This window comes from Dermacentor andersoni, chromosome 3 (assembly GCF_023375885.2).
Source record: "Dermacentor andersoni chromosome 3, qqDerAnde1_hic_scaffold, whole genome shotgun sequence".
Classification (NCBI taxonomy): Eukaryota; Metazoa; Arthropoda; class Arachnida; order Ixodida; family Ixodidae; genus Dermacentor; species Dermacentor andersoni.
In genome coordinates, this window is record NC_092816.1 from 14,054,016 (window position 1) to 14,074,996 (window position 20,981).

Consider the following 20,981-nt stretch of genomic DNA (forward strand, 5'->3'; position numbering starts at 1 on the left):
TTAAGAAAACGTCGTTTTATGCATTCAAGTACAAAAGTAACTGGAACGCCAATGAGAGAAAGAAATGGAGTTGGACAGACCGCATGTAATGCGCAAGGCAAGTAACCGGTAGTTTATTATAGTTACCGAGTGAGTGCCCAGAGAAGGGAAGCACAGTCGAGGACGGCACAGAAATAGCTGGTGCGATGAAATTTTCAAATTGGCAGGTTTAAGGTTTTGTTATAGCTTGTTCATTATTTAGTTTTTTAAGGTTTGTTTTAAAGTCTGTAAGTAAGTTCGCAAGGCGAATCCAGTTGGAACGAATTCTCAGGATGACACCAGTTTCGAGACATTAATTCCCAACCTTTGCGGAGAAATGCATTGGCGTTCCAGTTGCATAAAAAAAAACGTCGTTCTATGCATTGAAGCACAAAAGTAACTGGAACGCCAATGCATTTCTCCGCAAAGTTCGGGAATTAATATCTCTAAACATGTGTCATCCTGAAAATTCGTTCCAACTGGATCCGCCTGCGAACTCCACGGCTAGAATTTGTAAATTGCAATATGGGCCACAATGTAATTAGTTAAAGTTAATTAGTGAAGTTTGTTCAGTTCATCGATTATGAATTTCAATTTTTTGTGCAGTGTCCGCCGCTTCGAGTAGACCACCTCATCAACAAGAATTGAGCTATCTGCCACAGGGAACCTTTAAGAATTTTTTTAAGTGTTCGATGAAACACCTTGTATTTATACTGCTAGAAGAGAAAAAAAAGCTCTCGCAAGAGTCGTCCTGGAATGAAGCGGGATAAACTGGGCAGATATTCACAAATAGCTTTACGCTATAATAATTCGTAAGAGAAAATTCATCCCAATCCTGAAGCTGAACACGTCAATTGCGAAGACAACCAGCCAATGACAGAGAAGACATACGAACGAAAAGCTTTGTGAATACGGGCCCTGACCTTTTGACTTACGGCACATATTACGAAGCAATTAACCCTGCATACCTACTAGGCGAGGTAATGAAAAACTTAAGGTAAGCACAATGACAGGTCACCATGTCGCCCTAATAGAAAACCTCCCGTTCTCAAAGCCGTGAGGCTCTACGTACTCGCACTTTGGTCTATCATTTTCTGATACATCTGAACGAGGTGGTCTAGGAAATAGAAAACAGTGTTTCCACAAGTCCTGTGCTCCTACATTTTCCAGCTTAGAGATAAGTCATCTGAACAGGAGAGCACTGAATTGTAGTGCGTAAATCCCTTGATAGGAAACGTTTGACCAACACATAAAAGGTGTGTTCTAAAGTGTTGCGTTCTTTGTCAACCCGCCGTGGTGGTTCAGGGGTCACAGCGTATTTACGCTGATCACGAGGTAGAGGGCTCAATTTCAGACAGCAGCGGTAGCATTTCAACGAGGTAGGGATGCAAGAACACTCATATACTCAGATTCATGTGGACACTGAAGAAACCGGGCTGGTCAAAATTAACACGCAGCCCTCATGGCCAGCATCACATGGCCCCCATGTTGCTTGCAGATTTGAAGCCATATATTTTCTCTTTATTTTTTTCCAGTTAGAACAAATCGCTTCCGAGCTATACCTATTTTTTTTTGTGCTGCCATGCTGTCTTCACCCGACATAAAACGAATGCAAACTACATGAAACAGAGAATATTGAAATATATTGCTCCCTCTGGCTCAAGTAACTGGGACGACAGCGCGATCGCGTCGTCCTGCCTGAGCGATACACAGTGTCGGCATTGATAGCGAATGCCCTCCCACGCACGCGAAGCTACGTCCAAGTTATCACTTGCGCAATCAGCAATAGCTCACTGCTGATTGCAGCATCCCAGTTCGTGCTTTCCATGTAAAATAGCATTTCTAACAAAAAATATGCACAAACACGTATTTCTACCACCGTATTGCTAACGCTCCTTTTCATCCACAATAGGTGCAGAAGAAGGTACTATTACGTTGCAGCCGGATAGAATAAAGTAGGCTCGTCGAAAGTATTCGAGAGCTGCGCAGAACGCATTCAGTGGCCCGTGCGATTCGAGTCCGTCAAGTCCCGCCGTTTTGAATGTCCGAGCACGCGTGCTGTGTTCCCGTCATGGCGCTTCCCTGCGGGCAGTCGAACGCCTCGGCGAAGCGCGCGTCTCCGGCGAGCGGCTCGTTGCAGAGCGCCACCAGCTGCTCCGAGGGGTCCCCGTCGCACAGCAGCAGGCAGCCGACGGCGAACAGCAGCGCCTGCTCGGAGAGGTGCTCGAGGCCCGCGAGCCGCTGCTCGACGCGCGAACCGCGAGCGTCGGCGAGAGCGCGTAGCTGTAGCTCGCGCACCAGGCGTATCCGGTGCAGCCAGCCCTTGCCAGCCCAAGTGCTGCGGCAACCGGTTTCGGACGGCACGGCACTGGCCAGCTCGTCGGCCGAGAACCGAGTGAGCAGGGCCCAGGCAAACTGTGCGCCGAGGGTGCCGTATCTGCACGGCAGAGGGTCGTCGATCGTCTACAGACAGTTTCGCGCGCGCGAAGAAGCAGTAAGCCTGCGACGCCAACGAACTACCGTGTCCAGGCCGGCTATTATGCAGAAAAATCAAGTGTGTTTTCAAGTTGATTCTACGTAAGACACGCCCCTTTCTGCGTTTGCAAATAACAGAAACCCGTATCATGCCTCAAGCATAACGATGTTTATAATTTTTTATGCAATATACGGCGAAATTGATTCGAGAACTTGTAATTAGCCGCAGAGTAAAACTGTTGAAAATCTGCGGGCTTCTGTTATACCACACTACTGAGGCTCGCCACGGTCTCTCTTGCCCTCTGCTAATTCGATGAGGAAAACCGCAAGCTCACCAGAATCTCTGCTTGTAAACAGCGAAATGGTCTGCACATACCCGCATGTATGTGTGACGTCTGAAGAGTGAGATGGAGTGCGCCATTGCACAATGGCCACAGAGATTGACGACGAAGAGGTATGCGTGCTTTAGAATAAAAGTACGACGTCTCAACCACGGCACGCATTTTGCTGCCGACATCGCATATATAGGATGTCCAAGCTAACGTTAGCCAACCTGTTCATGGAAGAAAGAGTTTGAAAAGACGCGCTGCACGACACGATTCTAGGACCTACGGTGTTAGGTCGTCAGACCTCTGACGACCGAACACCGTAGGTCTTATAATCCTATCTTGCGTCATGATTCTTTTGTATTTTAGAGCGCAGCAATTAGGCGCCCGTTCCTGCGGCGAGCGTTGGCGTTCCCGGCGTAACCGAGCGGACGAGCACAGCGAGAGAGCGAACGCGGCACGCAGCAGGGGACGAGAAAAAAGCGGCGCGAGAGAAGAGGTGCGAGGAGGAAAGCGGACAGGAGGGCGCATTGGAACTATGAGGCGGAAAGCGGAGGAGGGTATGGCGAAATCGTGAGAAGCGCACTGCCGAGCACGATGGATTTTGCGACGATGGCTACTACATGGCGCTAGAGTAGCGTGCCCCAAAAGCAGGCAGTGCGCGGGGGGTCGGTCAAGGCAGATGAGGAGACGGATCAGAATGGAGAGGGCATCGAATCAACCGGCACACGATGTGATGTCGATACTAGGCTGCAGAAAATGGAGGCTTTCCAGGAAGAGCTTCTCAAACAGGTGCAAGAGCTCAAAAATGAGCTAAACAGGGAGCGTGATGCACGAAAGGTAGTTGAAAAGGAAACTTGAAGCAGCCGAGGAAAAGCTGAATAGGGCCGCTATTGTGAACGAGAATGTGCGTGACAATGGAACGCAGACCGCCGACGCGACAGGAGAGGTAGTGTCAGCAAAGTACGTGGAATGCGTGCAGCGTGATAAAGAGTTAGCTGGAAAGAGCGGCACCTACCTCGAGGCCCCCACGCGGAAAGAGCAGGAGCCCAGGGGACAATACCCCTTGTCGAGTCCGAATCACGCGGAAAAAGACAAAGGGAAGCAAGGAGAGGTAGGAGAAAGTGAAAGGGTGATTATCGCCGGCGACTCAAACCTGGCTAGTTGCTCAAAAGCAATTGTGGAAAGGGTGAAAGGCGATAAAAGAGTGGCGGTAGGGACATTTCCAGGGCGGACACTGGGTTCTGTCATGGAGCGAGCAAAAGAAAAACTTGTGAAAAATGCCCAAGTGCGCAACCTTGTCATAGTAGCAAGTGGGCTAAATGACGTCCTAAACAGGAAAGGGACAGGACTAGCCCAGCGCTTGGCGAAGGGGGTGGACGATTTGCGCGAGCTATCCTCTCAGGTGCAGATCGTGGTGTGCACGGTGCCGGAGGTGCCTGTACGTGACAGTCATGTACATAGAGCCGTAGTGGCTGCTAATGAGGCAATATGGGAAATGAGCCGAGAGAAAGGCTTCGAGGTTGTCGAATTAAACAGGGAAGTGAGAAGGTGTGGTGGTTTTAAACGAGACGGTCTCCACTTCAATTACAGGCTGGCACGAGAAGTGGGCTGGCGACTTGGTGGTCGCGCTGTTGCTTTTTTAGGGGGCCCGCGGGCACTCAGGAGGCCAGAGTAGATAGTAATGAAGGAGGTCCTCTAAGGGAACCTCAGAAGAGCATCGCCGTCGATAACAGAAAAAGAAGGAAAGCAAGAAAGAGAGCTCGCCATGCAATAGGCTACATGAACATGCAGGGCGGCAGAAGAAAGGAAAAGTAGGCAGAGATTGAGGAGCAGTTAAATAGAGAACAAATAGGGGTGTATGCGGTTACAGAAACGCACCTTAGAGACTCAGAAGAGCCGCCAGTTATAGGGAATTATGTTTGGGAAGGGTGCAACAGAACTAAGTCGGAAAGAAAGGCAGGGGGAGTCGGAATGCTCATCCGTCAGGGAGCCAAATGGAGAAGAGTAAATTCAAAATTTTAAGAGCATCTTTGGTTATCAGGTACAATTAGTGGGAAAAAACTTGGCTTGGCGTTACGTATTTGTTGACCGGAAATAATTGCACAGAGAAGAATAAAGAGTTAGTGGAATGCAGAAGCACTGATATTAAGGGTTTCGGGAATGGTGCTGAAATTGTCCTATTAGGTGACAGGAATGCCCACATACAGGATTTAGATGGCTATACCGACAACAACGGGAAGTCAATGCTAGACCTTTGTGAACAACATAACCTTGTTATCGTGAATACAGGGCCTAAGTGTGAAGGGCAGATCACGTGGGAAGTGGGAAACCGGAAATCGACCATTGATTACTGTCTGATGACAGAAGGAATTCATGATAAGTTGAGAGAAATGGTCATTGATGAGGAAGGGTATAGCAGCATAGGGAGTGACCATAAACGCATCATTCTGAAAGTGGGATATGTAGTTGGGAAAGAGAGCAAGGAGCGCAGAATGGCCAGTTCAAATTTGAACGCTGAACAAATAGCAAATATAGTCACTAGATTCGAGGAAGAACTTGGCAAATGGCCAAGAGGAGGAATATGGTGAGCTTCTAAGTGTAATAACGACAGAAATACGGAAAGAGAAACAACATGTTCGGTGGAAAGAAAAAAGAAACCGAAAAGCTGGTGGAACAGGGAGATACGAGAAGCGATCGCCGAACGACAGAAAGTATCTCGAGAGTACAGGCAAGCAAAGAAGGCGCAGTTGCCGCGGGATGAAGTAACCAGTAAATAGGAAATATACCGGGAGAAAAAGTCTATGGTTCAAATACTGGTGCAAGCAAAATTAAAAGGTGAAAGTGAACGTTGGTTGTCAGAAATAAGTGAGAAAAAGAAGGCCGCACCTAGAATATTTTGGAACCACATAAAATTATTAGGCAGGAAGTAACAATACAATAACATATCCTAGACGAAGATGAAAACAGACTGGAAGGAGAAGCGGCAATAAATTATACCCGAAAAATAACAGCCGAATATTTCCGAGGCGATGAAGTTGTATTTGAAGAAAAAAAGAGCATGAAAAAGACTCAAGTTGAAAAGGAGCTTGTGTTGACAAATTTCAAGTGGAAAAAAGCGGAAGAGAAAATTCCTAAGCGCGCAGCCACAGGACTAGACGAGGTTCCCATTAGGCTGATAAATGAACTAGGACCAAAAAGTAAGGAAGCTCTGGTGAAAGCAGTAGAAAAAACTTTAAAAGATAGAAGAATACCAGACAGTTGGCGACAAAGTGGAATGAATTTAATTTGTAAAGGTAAGGGGGAGAAAGATAGAATTCAGTCGTATAGACCGTTGACCATTACATCGGTAATATACAGGCTAGCAATGCAGGCAATAAAATTAAAGCTTCAAGCATGGGCAGAGAATAATGGAATTTTGGGAGAACTTCAGAATGGCTTGAGAATAGGTAGGCGTTTAAATATTAACGTATTTGTTCTTACTCAGTGTATTGACATATCAATAGTAGAAAGCAGACCGTTATATGTGGGATTTTTAGACATTACAGGTGCCTACTACAACGTACACCGCAACATTCTGTGGGATATTCTGGAAGGGGAATGCTTAGGTGACGATTTTCTACAGCTTTTGAGAGAGATTTACCTAGAAAATAGCGTTTGCGATGAATGGGAAGGGATGAGGAGCGAGGAGAAAGTTCATATCAACAAGGGACTTAGGCAGGGGTGCCCTTTATCCCCGCTGCTGTTTATGGTGTACATGGTGAGGATGGAGAGGGCGCTAGAAGGAAGTAATATCGGGTTTAATCTCTCACACAAACAGGCGGGCACTGTAGTAGAGCAGCAGCTCTCAGGTTTATTTTATGTGGACGACATTGTGTTGCTAGCTAACAAGCAAAGTGATTTGCAACGTCTGGCTAATATCTGTGGACAGGAAGGCAACAATTTAGGTTTGAATTTAGTGTTATAAACTCAGGTGTTATGGTATTCAATGAAAACAGTGAACAGACAGTGGAGATACAGGGCCAGGAAATACCTCGGGTAACATGATATAAATGCCTTGGTATATGGATATACGAAGGTAATAGATATATGGAAACACAGGAAAAAACAATAACAGTGAAGGGGAAGGGAAATGGCAGCCATAATGAAGCACAGATCGCTATAGGGATACAATAGGTACGAGGTCCTCCGAGGTATGTGGAAAGGTGTAATGTTTCCAGGACTTACTTTTGGAAATGCGGTTGTTTGCTTTAAATCAGGGGCGCAATCAGGACTCGATGGGAACCCAAGGTCAGTGGGTCGCCTCGCATTGGGCGCTCACGGGAAGACTACAAATGAAGCTGTGCAGGGTGATATGGGTGATATGGGCTGGACTAGTTTTGAAGTGAGGGAAGCTCGCAGTAAAATTGAGTAAGAAGAACGGCTGAGGAATATGGAAGAAAGTAAATGGGCTCGGAGAGTGTTCAGGTATTTGTACAAGAAAAACACTGATTCACAGTGGAGGAAAAGAACTAGGAAGCTTACCAGCAAGTATGTGGCCCTGTAGGGTGGGCAACACAGCAACAAAGAACGTCAAGCGGAAAGTCAGAGAGGCTGAATTAATCTCATGGGTGGCGGCAATGGAAAAGAAACTTGCCATGAGTAACTATTTAAAAAGGAAAGAAACAATTCATGATAACTCAAAGGGAAGCTCATTACTTCGAAGCGAGATCGGGATGCCTTAGAACACGCACTTATAAAGCGAGATATAAGAAGGAAGAAGAAGCATGTGCTTGCTGCGGTAAAGCTAGGGAAACTATGGAGCATGTTTTATTAGAATGTGAAGACGTCTACCCAGCGGTCGATTTAGGGACCACTGGCCTCCTTGAAGCCCTTGGGTTCAGATGGAGCAGCGGAAAAGTAAACATGTCCGCAATAGGCATTAGTAAGAGGCGATTGGAGGATTGGTGGAACAAAAGTAGGGAAACGACAAAAAACGGAGACGTACAAAAGCACAGTTCGCAATAGGTGATTTGGGTGTGGTAGTCTATGGTGTTTTTTTTTATTTTTTATTGTTTAACATAGGTAGGATATTAGGCAGTATAATAGCAAGAGCTTGGTGGCGCAACCCACCGCCCCGTTCCAAAGGGGACGCTCATAACATCCATCCATACGTCTAGGTCTGTTGGCGGCGGCTTCTGTGAATCGCGCCCACGCGACACTCACGCGCTGGCCCCACGCGCTAGCTCTCGCGATCTTCAGATTAGTGAGGCAGTCGCGCCACACTTCGCTCCATTTGTAACGTGTCGCACGAGAGCGATCGCACGCGCCAGCCAATATATCGCGAGATGAAAACACGTATAAAGCTGCGCTCAATTTTCGCATTGGGGAGTATCGTAACCGTCTGTGAATATTTTTATTTTAACACCTTGCCAACGCTAACATGGACAGACGACATACTTCCTATTCTGTGCGGAAGTGTCCCACTCACGTTTATCTACCGTGTTGGCTTGACGTCCAGTGTTGCGCTGCTAAGCACAAGGTCGCGGGATCAAACCCCGGCCACAGCGACTGTATTTCGATGGGGACAAAGTGCAAAAAACGCCCGTGTCCCGTGCATTAGGGGCACGTTAAGGATCCCCAGGTGGTCAAAATTAATCCGAGTCCCACATTAGGGCGTGCCTCATAGTCAAATCGTGGTTTTGGCAAGTAAAACCCCAGAATTCAATTCAATACAACCCAACTCACTCATGTTTTCTCTATACATCAGACACCCAATTCTTCCTGGTGCCTACTTTCTTATTTTCGTCTCTTCTCGCTGGTTGTTATTAAATTACGCGCGGCAAATAATGGATCCATGGCCGGTATTCTCGAGCGATAAATTTCGGGGGTTACGATCACTTTCACGAGATTTCGCGTAACTCGGCACCGAACGAGTTACGTTATAAATATATATATATATATATATATGCAGCTACGCGTTCGATGCCTAGTCACGCTAAACCTCGGGAAAGTGATCGTATCCCCCGAATGTGATCGCTCTTCGCTTCCGCGTATCTGTTCTCTAGGAGAGTTTGTTGTTGAGCGAGTTCGTGCATCTTAACAAGAAGTAGCAGTTTCGTCCGAAGAAGCATCAATTGCGACATCAAATTGGTGGACAGCTATACCAAGTAATGATAGTAGTTTTATCGACCCTATAAACTAGTAAACATATGCATATCGGCACGTGGACTTGTTTATCCTTTTCGGGTGACCGCTTTTCACCGTCTAACAAATGTTATAGCTCAGCACGGGACGCGCCAGCATGTATCGGAAGTTCCTCGAACGTTATCGAAGGCTCTCTGCTGTCTGTTGTCACTGAAGCTTGCGTAATCTGACTGCATGTGCAACCCGACTTGTGTAGGACTTTCTGGAAGACACGCGGGCACCAGCGATTACTCTCGAACCTTTTATGGCTCATGTATAAAAGCCGACGCGCTTGATTGGCAGATCAGGTTTCGACGATCGCCGACTGTGTTCGCCGCTATCGCTGTGCTTTGAGTGTAACTTGCATTCGTAGGTACAAGTTCGCCCAATGAAAAGTTAGTTTCATCATTCACAGTTCTGCCGCTGTATTATTCACCATTACTACTATGTGACAAATATTAACTAAATTAATAAACACCGTGTTACGCACGCACAAGCAAACATGAATACATCTCACTCGATGACCGCGGAAACTCGCTGTAAAAACGCTGTAGTGAGGAAGCGTGGCAGCAGCAGCGAGCGAATTGACCTTCGTGCTGCCTCTCGCATCAATGCGAACTAAGCCGCGAAAACACAGCGCACGGGGGACTGTGTGCCCGTCGCAGATGGCTTTCAAGATACAGCGGCCAGCGCCGCCCGGAGTAGAACGCGCCTCCCCCTCCCTACGCACGGCGGACCTTTTCCCCGTCGCAGTTGGCTTTCGAGATACAATGGCCCAGGCGGGTGCGGCCGCCTGGGCTTTACGAAACGTCACGACGACGCGGACAGCATAAATGCGCTTGGATTGTCAATAAAATTTAAACTGCGTGGTCTGACAACTACAGAGAGGACGTGATACAAGGACAGACGCAGTCTTTGTGTCTGCGCCTGTCCTTGTGTCATGCTCTCTCTGTGGTCGTTAGTCCGCGCAGTTAACATTTTTTTTTATCTGTTCTCGATGGTGCCACGCGCATCCCGAAACTTCGACAACTCAAATGTAGGCGACGCTACTGTTAAGCGACCTGAAGTATCGCATGGGTGGCAAGGAGTAACACCATGTTAAGCACGCGAGAACGAAGCGAAGGCGACATAGGGGCCTACATGCCTACATGCGTTAGCCTACATGCCTTAGCTGTTAATGTTGTCAAACCAGAAGCTTACAATTAATTCCGCGCGTAGCTCGTTCTCACAACGTGGAAAATCTGTCTTCATGTCTCAGTCTCATTACTCGGAGTAGTTCAAGCACTGGTATCGCGGGCTATTACGTAATTAATTGTACACATCCGGTCAGATGTTGCCACTACCCTGTATGCAGACATCCCGCAGAGATAAATATCTGGGGCCGAATTCACAAAGCTGTTCTTTCATAAGTGCTCTTTGGCATTGGTCGGCAGCCTTCACTAATATACCTAGAAAAATCATTGGCTGCAGTTTTAAGTATTAAATGCTTTTAGCTCCCATTGTCGGTGAACTTCACGTGACGTTGAGCCAAAACAAACGATATCATCTCGGCAACCAGTCAAAACTTAAGAAAACGAAGTCTCTGACCCCCAACCCATTGTACAGGACCGCATTACATACGCTAGTTACAGCCCAAACAAGTTACAAAAAAATATTGCTTCCGAGTGCTTCCTAATGTCTGTTCACAACATCACTCAAGCTGTAACTTCTAGTACGCTGAAGTTTTATTTGTCATTTTCAATAGCGACGTCCAAAAAGCAGATGCGGGGCACCACACACTTCATTGTCATGTTTTGGCGCTGAGACAGAGTTGCCTGTGCCCTTTTGAACGCCTGTGGTCCGTAAATTCCGCGGCGCAGGTTTTGCATCGCCTCTAGAGATGGCGCCAAGCTGCGTGGCGCCTCCTTCAGGGGCTTTTCTTCTAGCTGGGCAGTGCGTTCTGTCTCCCTGGCGTCTTTCGCTGCCTGTCATGCCGCCTTCAACGGGTTTTCTTCTTCTAACTAGGCAGCGCCCATATGGGCCAGTGTACTGTATGGCGTGCTGCGGTGTGGTGAAATGTGGCGTGGTAGGGTGTGCTGTTGCGAACATGCGCTACACCCATTTTAAGATTGTGGCTAGTATCTTCTCCAACTAATGGGCTTTGCCAGTTGCCATTTCCTGCTTACACCTACTCTCGATTACGGAAGAGCCAGCAATTTCTTTACAAACGATTCCGTAAGATCATTATTTGAGTACGAGCCACATTCTGTAGCAATGGGTATTCCGGTTTTTATTGACATAGCAATTATACAGACACTACAGGCATATTTCTGCCATCGTCGCCGTCGCCGTCCATGTAAAGTCCAAGGGAGGTCCATCGTCGCCGCGCGCCTATGCTGTAAGTGCGAGTGAAAGCGTGCGACGGTGAACCGGCGATGGTGGCTCAATCTCGCCCGTGCAAGGGAGGAAAGTGGGAAGGAAGAGCGCCATTCTCCGTCGCGCGCAAGGAACCGGGGTGGGGAAAGGAGAGGCGGGAGGGGGTGTTCTACTCCGGCGGCTGCTACGTATGGCGCGGACGAGCGCGTATTTGCAGGCGCTACCTTGAAAGCGATCTGCGATGAGCGCAGAGTCTAGGTGCGCCGAGGGCTCATTAGCTTCGTGTGCGCTGTGTTTTCGCCGCTTAGTTCGCGTTGAAGCGAAATGCAGCACAAAGGACAATTTGCTCGCTGCCGCCGCACTTCCTCACTCCAGCGTTTTAACAGCGAGTTTCCGCGGTCATCGAGTGAGGTGAGTTCCCGTTTGCTTGTGCGCGCGCGACACCAGGTTTGTTAATTTAGATAGTAAGCGAATGTTTACAAGTTTACATTCGGTAAAAAACTATCCTTACTTCGTATAGCTGTCTGCTAATTTGCTATCGCAATCGATGCTTCGCCTTTCGAGCGAAACTGCGGCTTTTAGGCAGATAAAAAGGTAATGTAAGGGTGAAAAGGATAAGAAATAAGGATAGTAGTCTTATCGGCCGTATAAATTTGTAAACATCGGCATACTGACTAAATTAAGAGGCACAGGGTCACGCTCACGCAAGCAAAGATGAACGCATCTCACTCGATAACCGCGGAAAATCGCTGTCAGAACAGTGAGGCAGCGTGACAGCAACAGCGAACGAATTCACCTTCGCGCTACCTCTCGCATCAATGCGAACAAAGCCGCGAAAACGGAGCGTAGGGCGGACTGTGTGCCCGTCGCAGATATCTTTCAAGATACAGCGGCCTGCGCCGCCCGAAGCAGAACGCCCACCCTTCCTCCCCCCCCTCCCCCCGCAGCCTTGCGCGCGACTGCAGACTGCGCGACGCGACTCCCGCCTTCCTCCTTTCGTGCGCGAGATGGAGCCGCGATTGCCGGCTCATCATCGCACGCCTTAACTCGCACATACAGCGCGCGGCGACGATTTTATCACCCTTGCACTTTACACAGAACATCAAGGCGACGCCGACGACAGAAATGCGCTTGGAGTATCAATATAATTGCTATCGCAATAAAAGGATAAGCTCAGCTCTTACGTTCGGTGCCCCATGGCCACACTCCTTCCTCGGTAAGTCGTGCATGTAATCAATAGATAGTGCATTAACCAAGGCGGTTGATACCTGTGCCAGTCACGTATTCAAGGGGGGGGGGGGGGGGGGGGGCATGGGTTCCCCTAATCCCCTCCCCCCCCTGAAGTGAAACTCCTAGCCTATTTTCGCAAGTGAAAGAGTAATACAAGTGCACGGAGTGATGCGCCCATTTCTCCCTCGCAAGTGATACGCCCTTCTCGCGTGCAAAGAAACTTCCCCAACATATTGTCATAGACAGGCATAAACATTATGGCTAAAGCCGTAGCTGCGACTCGGACAAAAGAGTCTAGTGTCAGTTTCACGGTCTTTTCTTTTTCTCGATACAAGCAGGGGAAGTTTGTTTTCCGCTGACTCCCAACACTCAGTTTGTTGTGAACTGCGAAGTGCCGTAGGTGCACGGTCGGCACACAGAAATATTGTGTCAGTTATTCTAGTGCTGGTACACACGGTAAAACGGTTGCACCCTTTATGGTGTATATTGCTTGCGTTTTTTTTTTTCTTGAAAACTCGGCACTCGCTACTTTCCTGTCGAGAATGATGTGTCACACTGATAAAGCGCAAGCCGTTAGTGACTGGGACCAGGCTCGCAGCGTTAAAGAAAGGCAATGCGGACAAGACAGATGACGATTATCGCTGCGTGGCAAGAAGGGTGTAATTGTAATAGTATACACTCAATTACACTCAAAGGGTGTAATTGTAATAGTATATACAAGTGAGCCTCGTACATTTACTATACCAACGATCTGTGAGCCTCTCTCGAGCGACGCTTTGAAAACCACCGGACACCGGACAACAATAATATATAGAGCTTGTAATTTGTCTTACCAAGGCACATTGCCAAGGGTAACCTTGAGTCTGCACAATTCGCCTTCGAATTTTACGTCGAAGATATGATAATGGCACATATCCATATACTGAAAAAAAAAATGACAGATCTGGAAGGCGAAATGGCCAGCCAAGCGAGGACAAGAATTCCCACGCTACACAGCAGATGCTCTAGTCGAATGTGATGGAGACCTACTCCTGAAAGTTCACACTCTTCAAATTATTGACAGCTGTTGACACTGAAGTGAGTAAAGACACATTTGAAGAGCATGACAGCTAAACAGTGGCTTAATCGGCTGGATCTCGTGCCCGTTCACCAGGAGCCAGCCAGCATCGACCAAGCTATCTCATTGTTTATGGAGAAGCCCCGGCGTATTAAAAAAGCGGTGTGCAGCAAATATTCCAACCCGCGGTAAAACGACATCGTTCAAGAGAAAAAAGTAAATGTATTAAAAACAGTGCTGCAATTACGGTCATGCTGTTAAATGAACGTCAATGTATACGTGTAAAGCATAACATTGTAGAATCGTCATGCCGTCTCATTGAATATATGCCTCTTAAACCTGCAAGCGTATAGGTTGTCGCATCGCTGAATAAAACATCCTACATGTAGTTGAGCTTGAACCCTCATCTGTGGCTGACGCTTCATGCTGTTGATGCATCTTTCGCCAACCTGTTGGGACATTTCGAGTTTGTTTGATGCTTGAAAACCGAAGCTATTAACAGGCAGACGAACCACAGCCGCAAATAATTTTTTAATCTACATTTCATGCTCTTTCAAAAATTTACTTCTCTATATATATCAGCTAGATGCCATTTCTGTCAGAATATATAAAAAACTACATCAAACGTACACGAAAATACAAGTGTGAAACATATGTTAATGACTACAACGAATGTGAGGTTCCAGTGTAAGGCGTACAAGACATTATATGCCACCCCGAACATGCAGTTTCATTTGAGTGTTAGATGCATGCGAATGAATATAAATTTAAATCAGCGTGTTCTATTCTTGGTTTTTAATAAATAAATAATCAATCAATCGTCATCAGCCTACATTTATGTTCACTGCAAGACGACGGCCTTCGTCTTGCAATGATTCGAGTTTGCGCCTGCAAATTTCCTCATTTCACCCCCCCCCCTTTATTTTTTCTGTCGTCCTCGACAGCGCTTTCCCTTCCTTGGCGCCCATTCTGTAACGCTAATGGTTAAGCGGTTACCGGCCCTACGCATGAAATGCCCTGCCTGGCTCCATTCTTTTTTCTCTTAATGTCAACTAGAATATCAGCAGTCCCCGTTTGCTCTCTGATACACAGCGCTCTTTTCCTGTCTCTTAATGTTATGCCTAACATTTTTCGTTCCATCGCTCTTTGCGCGGGCCTTAACCAGGACCTTTGGTGACAGGGAACCCTGATCATGAGAAGGAAACTTACAGAATAAGAATGGGTTAAAGCGTACACGGCAGGCATTATAAAATATTGACTGGGAGTTTACGACTGTCGTTGAAAAGAAAAGACTATAATTGTGCCGGTGTTAACACATAGAGCAGAAACTTCGAGGTTAACAAACAAGTTCGATGAGGAGGTCGCTTGACAGTACGTAACGTTACATGTATGTAGCAAAATGTAACGAAAACGTGTAATAATAATATCGCTTATATTTTTGCAACCTTATGTATCTACGCGCCCCACTTTGGTATCGATCAGTAGAGGAAAAAAGCCATTACTTGATCATGCATGTGTCACGTGCACAGATAGCGCCGTTGTCGCGCCACGCATGACGTACGACGCGCGCGCGTGTGCGTGCGTGCGCGTGTGCGTGTGTGTGTTGACCAGGATCGAACCGACCAAGGTCGTGGGTTCAGCCGGACGTATAGTCATACCTCGTGGCTGGTCATGTAATTATAACAGACCGGTTCTCCGTTACTGAAGAACAATGCTGCTTGCGTTTGCGCAGTACGCTGGATTCTATGTGCATTGTTTTACGTTAGTATACTACGATGGTACAACAGAGATCAAAAGCTTTCAATTGTAAATTAAGCGCCTGTGCTGTCTCGTCTATAATCTGCCTACTGGCCACCGGCCATGTTATCTCGTCAGATCGCCGAAGCTGTGCAAGACTGCTTGGTTCTGAAGGGAGACCACCTGTCATCGCCAAGTGCTCTCGATCCTGCCGTGAAATAGTTCCGGTGATCGTCTCGCAAGCAAAGTGCCCCACCTACAAACAAACGCGCGTCTCCACTGTACATCGCTCTATTTTTTGTTATTTAACGTCATTATGCGCGTTCGTCCGCTTCGCCCTGCGCGCTTCGTGTATGCGTTCTTCAAGCCGCCTTTTACATGCGACCCCGTCTAGTGTGGCCTGCGGTCCGTGCTTCTAAATTCTATCTACAACTCAGCCACCGCATTGTCTTTGTACGCAGGCCAGTAGTCGCGACGCACCATTTCTGTAGCTCTGGGTCAACTCCTCTATAGCCGTCGCGTGACGTTCTGGTTATAATCTATATCACCTCGATTAAGTCATAGTGAGTCACTAACCTGACGCCGAAGATGAAACCACTCGAGTGCTTGCTTATGTTATCGACTGCTAGTAACCCAGTTTCACGATAAGTGTACACCACCTGAGGGCGTCGGTGACGTTGACGCTGTACATGGGAAACGCGATGTGGTGTAAGCGCACCACGAGCCCCCTTCGGCAAGCGGAAGAGCTGTCGTTGCCTCCGGCGAGCGACAGCCACTCGAGGCCCAGGTCGAAGAAAGGTGCCTCGACGAGCCGCGCCAGGTGCGAGGCGCCCGTGGCGGCCGCCAGTTCGCCTCGCTGTTGTCGCCGTCGGCCGTCGATCGCGAGCAGCCAGTTGTCGAGGAAGGCGTCAGGGCGCATGTCGGCGTACGGGGCGTACGCCGCGTTAACGGCCTCCTCGGTGGGCAGCAGGTCCGCCAGGCCGAACAGTTGCTCCGACACGGCGTCGCTCAGGGAACCCTCCTGCGTACACCGACACCAAGACTACGTGTCCGCAAATACAGAGCGCCTGGGTTGGCCAAAAGAATTCGTGCTCGGGCTGATTGTACATTGTTCCTGAAAACTGAATTTGTTCGGCGCGAATACCCAAGACGTGTGCACAATTTACCGGCGCTGACTTTCAACTGTCCTGGAAGTCGGATCGAGAGCACGCGTTCCTTTATTTCTTGTTTATTAGCATTGCGCTAGGTTGGCCACAAGTGTTGCACGAGGGGCGACCCAGAGCAAAACGCAAACGCACAGACGCAGGGCGTCTGTCCCGCTGGGGGCAACCCGAGATAGCTGATGGCTCCGTGTGCACTGTGTTATCGCGCACCTAGTTTGCGTCGAAGGCAAAGGCAATACTCTCGCCGCCGCTGCCTCTCTTCAGCAGGCGCGCGCCATAACAGCGATTGCCCGTATAGCCACCGAGTGAGATGTGCTGAAGCTTTCCTGTGTGCGCGTGGCACCATGCTTGCTAATTTAGTTACATAGTAAGCGAGTGTTTCCAGTCATTTACATGGCCTATAAAACTACTATTCGTAATTTGTATATCTGTCTAATAATTTGCTACTACGATAAATTCTTCGCCTTTCGGGCAAGACTGCAACTTTTTTATATACAATTAATAACCGAAAACTATTACGCCATTTCTTTCGTTCGAAACTGCAAATGTCGTCACCGAGTGCCTGGGGCATCATGGCGTTGATTACGATGTTGCCAACACAATTACCTGGAACAGCTGCGTTGAAGCACGTACTAATGGTACAGTCCCGTTCACTGTTGTGCAGAGTGCGTGAACGACACGCTCCGGCATAGCGAAGGCGCTGATCAAGCGTCGCCTATATGTGTGACGCCGCGCATGCACCTAGGCAGTGCAAACATGGGCTACATAGAACCCAGTAGCCGCAGCCAGTAGTCGACCGTGTGACCTAATCTACCTGCTCGTGCGTTCTACACAGCAATGAAGGGGACTGCATGTACATTCGACTGGTTCATACCGCGTTCGGTTTGCAGGAACACGGAAATCTCTAGAGACTGGAACCTGCTCAAGGCGAAGGTTGAACTGCTCCCACTTAATCAGCCGCGTGATCCGAGTTCTTGTCCTATCTCGGTCGCACTCCCAGCTCGAAGGTGACAGCGCCTCCGAGCGTGCCGAACACGGCGCTCTGGCTGAACCAGGCAAATGCGTGATCCGAGCGTTCGATTCGAACCAGTGCAGTGTTCCCTTCGCACGGTATACCTGTCTTCCAAGCCGTTCCGCTGTGAGGTTCGTCACGTGCTCTGCCAAGTGCCGCACGTCCTGGCGCAGGGCGGGCGCGGCGAGCGCGTGCGCGTCGTGCGCCAAGACGGCCCAGCCCATGGTGACGTCGAGGTGTTCGAGGCAGAGCCTGTGCACGAGCTCGTCGCCAACCTCCCAACCGCTGAAGAGCAGGTCGGCCAGCTGGGCGCTCAGCAGCGGCGCCACGTGCTGCACCAGCATCCAGCCTGCGTACAGCTGCGCCCTCTGCGCGCCAACGGCCTCGACGAGTGACGTCAGGGCGGACAGGTAGCCCGGCGGCTGCACCACCAACGTCCACGCCGCTTCGCCGCCGCCCGTAGACGAGGTATCGCTGGGCAAAATGAATGCGCCATTCACTCAACTTCAGAGCAGCTGAAAAGCGTCAGGTGCTGCGGAAAGTCGCTACCGGTAGCGACTTTTCTATGATGAGGCATATACTGCCGCGACTTCGTAGAGGACATGTGGGTACCGGGGTGCAGCCCAAATAATAACACTTTTTTTCTTAAGGAAAATACAACGTCTCCTTGTTGAAACGTTGGCTTCAGCGACATTCCTTGTTCGACTACTGCTCATCACATATGCACTGCATGACATGCCTGGCACGATGTCATGTCACGAATGACATGGAAGCATGACACGGCGTGAAAGGCATTGCATGAATTGCATGGCATGCATAACATTAATAACATACAATATGTGCCCTTCATGCATGACATAGTTACACGCCTCGTCTTGACATTAATATTAGCATAAAAACAAAGTTGACGCACGGTCAGGCCTTCCCTAGTTCTCGGCACTGAATTATGGCTGGACGATGATACAACTGCGAGTGAAATTTCCGCAGCGCTTCACGTGCTATCCAAGTCACCATTACAACCACGGGAAAGGCGTATTTGTCTTTGTTGATAAGAACATTCCTTTTTGTATGTTAGAAATGCCTGTAGGTTCGTCTGAAGATGTATGGATGGTGCAAGCTTAATTTGAAAAATGGCAAGTCATTGTCCGTTTGTTCCTTTTACCACCCTCCCGCTGGTTCAGCTGACGCTTTAACAGATTTTGTGGCCACCGCTGAAATGATAACATCTGACTTTATCATCGCAGGTGGTGATTTCAATATGCCTAAATTTACTTAGGATCAACAGCCTTTATGTGACAGGGGAACGCGTCAATTAGATACCGTCATGGCCAATTTTATTCATTATTTATCGCTGACCCAGACAGCGGTGATGCCCACAAGAGGAGAACACATTCTCGATTTTTTCCTGACAGACACACCAGACTCTATTCTCTCGACGGCGGTAATACCAGTTATAAGCGATCATTGTGCCGTCCGCTGCGAAATGAATGCAGCGAATGAAATGAATGCAGCGAATGCAATAACTTGCAGCACAAAACAACCAACGCTTTATAACTAATCTAAAGCTAACCTGCCTGAAATTATTCTTGCGTTAAATCGTCTCTTCTTTTTTTAGAATTGCAGAATCGTACTCGGTGGCGGATCTATGGTCCATTTTCAAAAAGAAATTCTTTGAACCAAGAGATTTCTTTGTTCCCTCCTGGACGCTAACCACTAGAACAACTAAAAGTGAACCGTGGTTCATAACAGACTTTTGTACTTGAAAGAAGCAAATAATTTACCGCTTTTATAAATCGTCTCAAACAGAAATAAATCGTAGAAAGCTTGGGACAATAAGAAACGATGTAAGTGCTGCTACAGAGCGCGCAAAATCAGCCTACCTCAGATCCCTGGAGTCCAAAATAAAAATAAGCCCTAAATAATTCTGGAAATAGCTAAGAAGAAACAAGAAAGATCATATTTATATTCCTGCTCTTTCATCCTGCGACAATATCATTAACGATGCCAGAGAGAAAGCCGAGTTTTTTAATTCTTAATTTCCTTTGATATTTTCTCCTCCAGTTATTCCTGATGAAGTTGAAGAGCTATAGAAAGAAGTCCTGTAACAGCCATGGATGATATTCCAATTACAGCGCGTGATATAGAAGCGCTCTTAAGCGGCTTAGAGCCTGGACCTGATAGTTGGCCTAGTGCCCTCCTGAAATCTTGTTCTGATCCTGTGTCACTCTACTTAAAATAAATGAATGAAGGCTTCGTACCTGAGTACTGCAAGATGGAATCCATTGACCCCATTCATAAATTCGATCTTTGAATGTCAGTACTAATTACCGCCCTATTTCCTTAATAATTGTATGCTTTGAGCGTTTGAAGCATATCTTATATGCATCGATAATTCAGCAAGTTTTTGAACCCTTTTCAGCATGGATCTCGGAAGGGAATATCCTGTGTAACGCAGTTGACAGAGTTTACGCATGATTTGGCTCTTGCTCTGGATGAACGATGTTCAGTTGACTGTGTACTGCCGAACTTCAGCAAATCATGCGATGTCATGACTCACGAATTTAGTACAGAAATTATCAGTTTATAACATCCCGCCTCAGATATTGTCACAGTCGGTAATGTGGGAAGAAGAGGACGCTGATGGTGGCCTTGGAGACGACGAAGAAGAGTTCGCTGCTCTACGCTTGTTGGCTCAGCCATTAAAGGCCATATGGGAATAAACGCAGGCTTCTTCCTTCCCGTAACATCATTGGTGGACGTGCTGGGTGATCATTTGCGCAAGACAGAGCTCCGCAGCGGACGTAACCTGGCCGCCATGTCATCCGAAGGAGAGAGTTCTACCGCGGCCCCGTCCTCGCCACCGACGGTCATCCTGGCCCAGCCTCGCGACCCTGGCATGTTTTCCGGGATTGACAACGTTGACGTCGATAACTGGTTGCAGAATTACGAACAGGTCAACGCACACAACAGGTAGGATAACACCCTTATGCTGGCTAATATAATATTCTACCTCAAGAAAACCGCACGGGTCTGGTTCAAAACACACGAAGAAGAAATTACGAGTTGGGACCAGTGCAAACAGAAGCTTAGAGCTTTGTTCGGCAAGCCCGTCGGGCACCAACGTGCTGCGAAGAAGGACCTTGGGACCCGTGCACAGACGTCCATTGAATCTTACGTGGCGTATATCCAGGACGTCCTCGCTCTTTGCCGCAAAGTGGATAACAATATGGCAGAGGTAGACAAGGTCAGCCACGTTTTAAAAGGCATCACGGACGATGCGTTTACCCTCCTTGTTTACAAAAACATAACAACGGTCAATGAGATCGTTAACGAATGTCGCCGCTTTGAAGAATCGAAGAGTCACCGCATACTTCAACAGTTTACGCTTCTACCCAATACCGCAGCTTCATCGACGTGCGAAGACATTTGCCCACCGCGTGAGC

At 48.0% G+C, this 20,981-nt stretch overlaps 1 protein-coding gene across 1 annotated transcript in view; it reads right to left on the reverse strand.

The window, feature by feature from the left end:
* Nucleotides 1–1,643: 1,643 nt before the first annotated feature.
* LOC126520889 (uncharacterized) overlaps nt 1,644–20,981 on the reverse strand; it is a 38,143-nt gene continuing 18,805 nt past the window's right edge. Inside the window, exons 6-8 of the mRNA XM_055078492.1 lie at nt 17,643–18,012; nt 16,023–16,384; nt 1,644–2,455 (exon numbers count right to left, since the gene is read on the reverse strand). Of these exons, the coding sequence (XP_054934467.1) occupies nt 2,041–2,455; nt 16,023–16,384; nt 17,643–18,012 (1,147 nt within the window). The 3' untranslated portion in view covers nt 1,644–2,040. The remainder of the gene's footprint in view (nt 2,456–16,022; nt 16,385–17,642; nt 18,013–20,981) is intronic.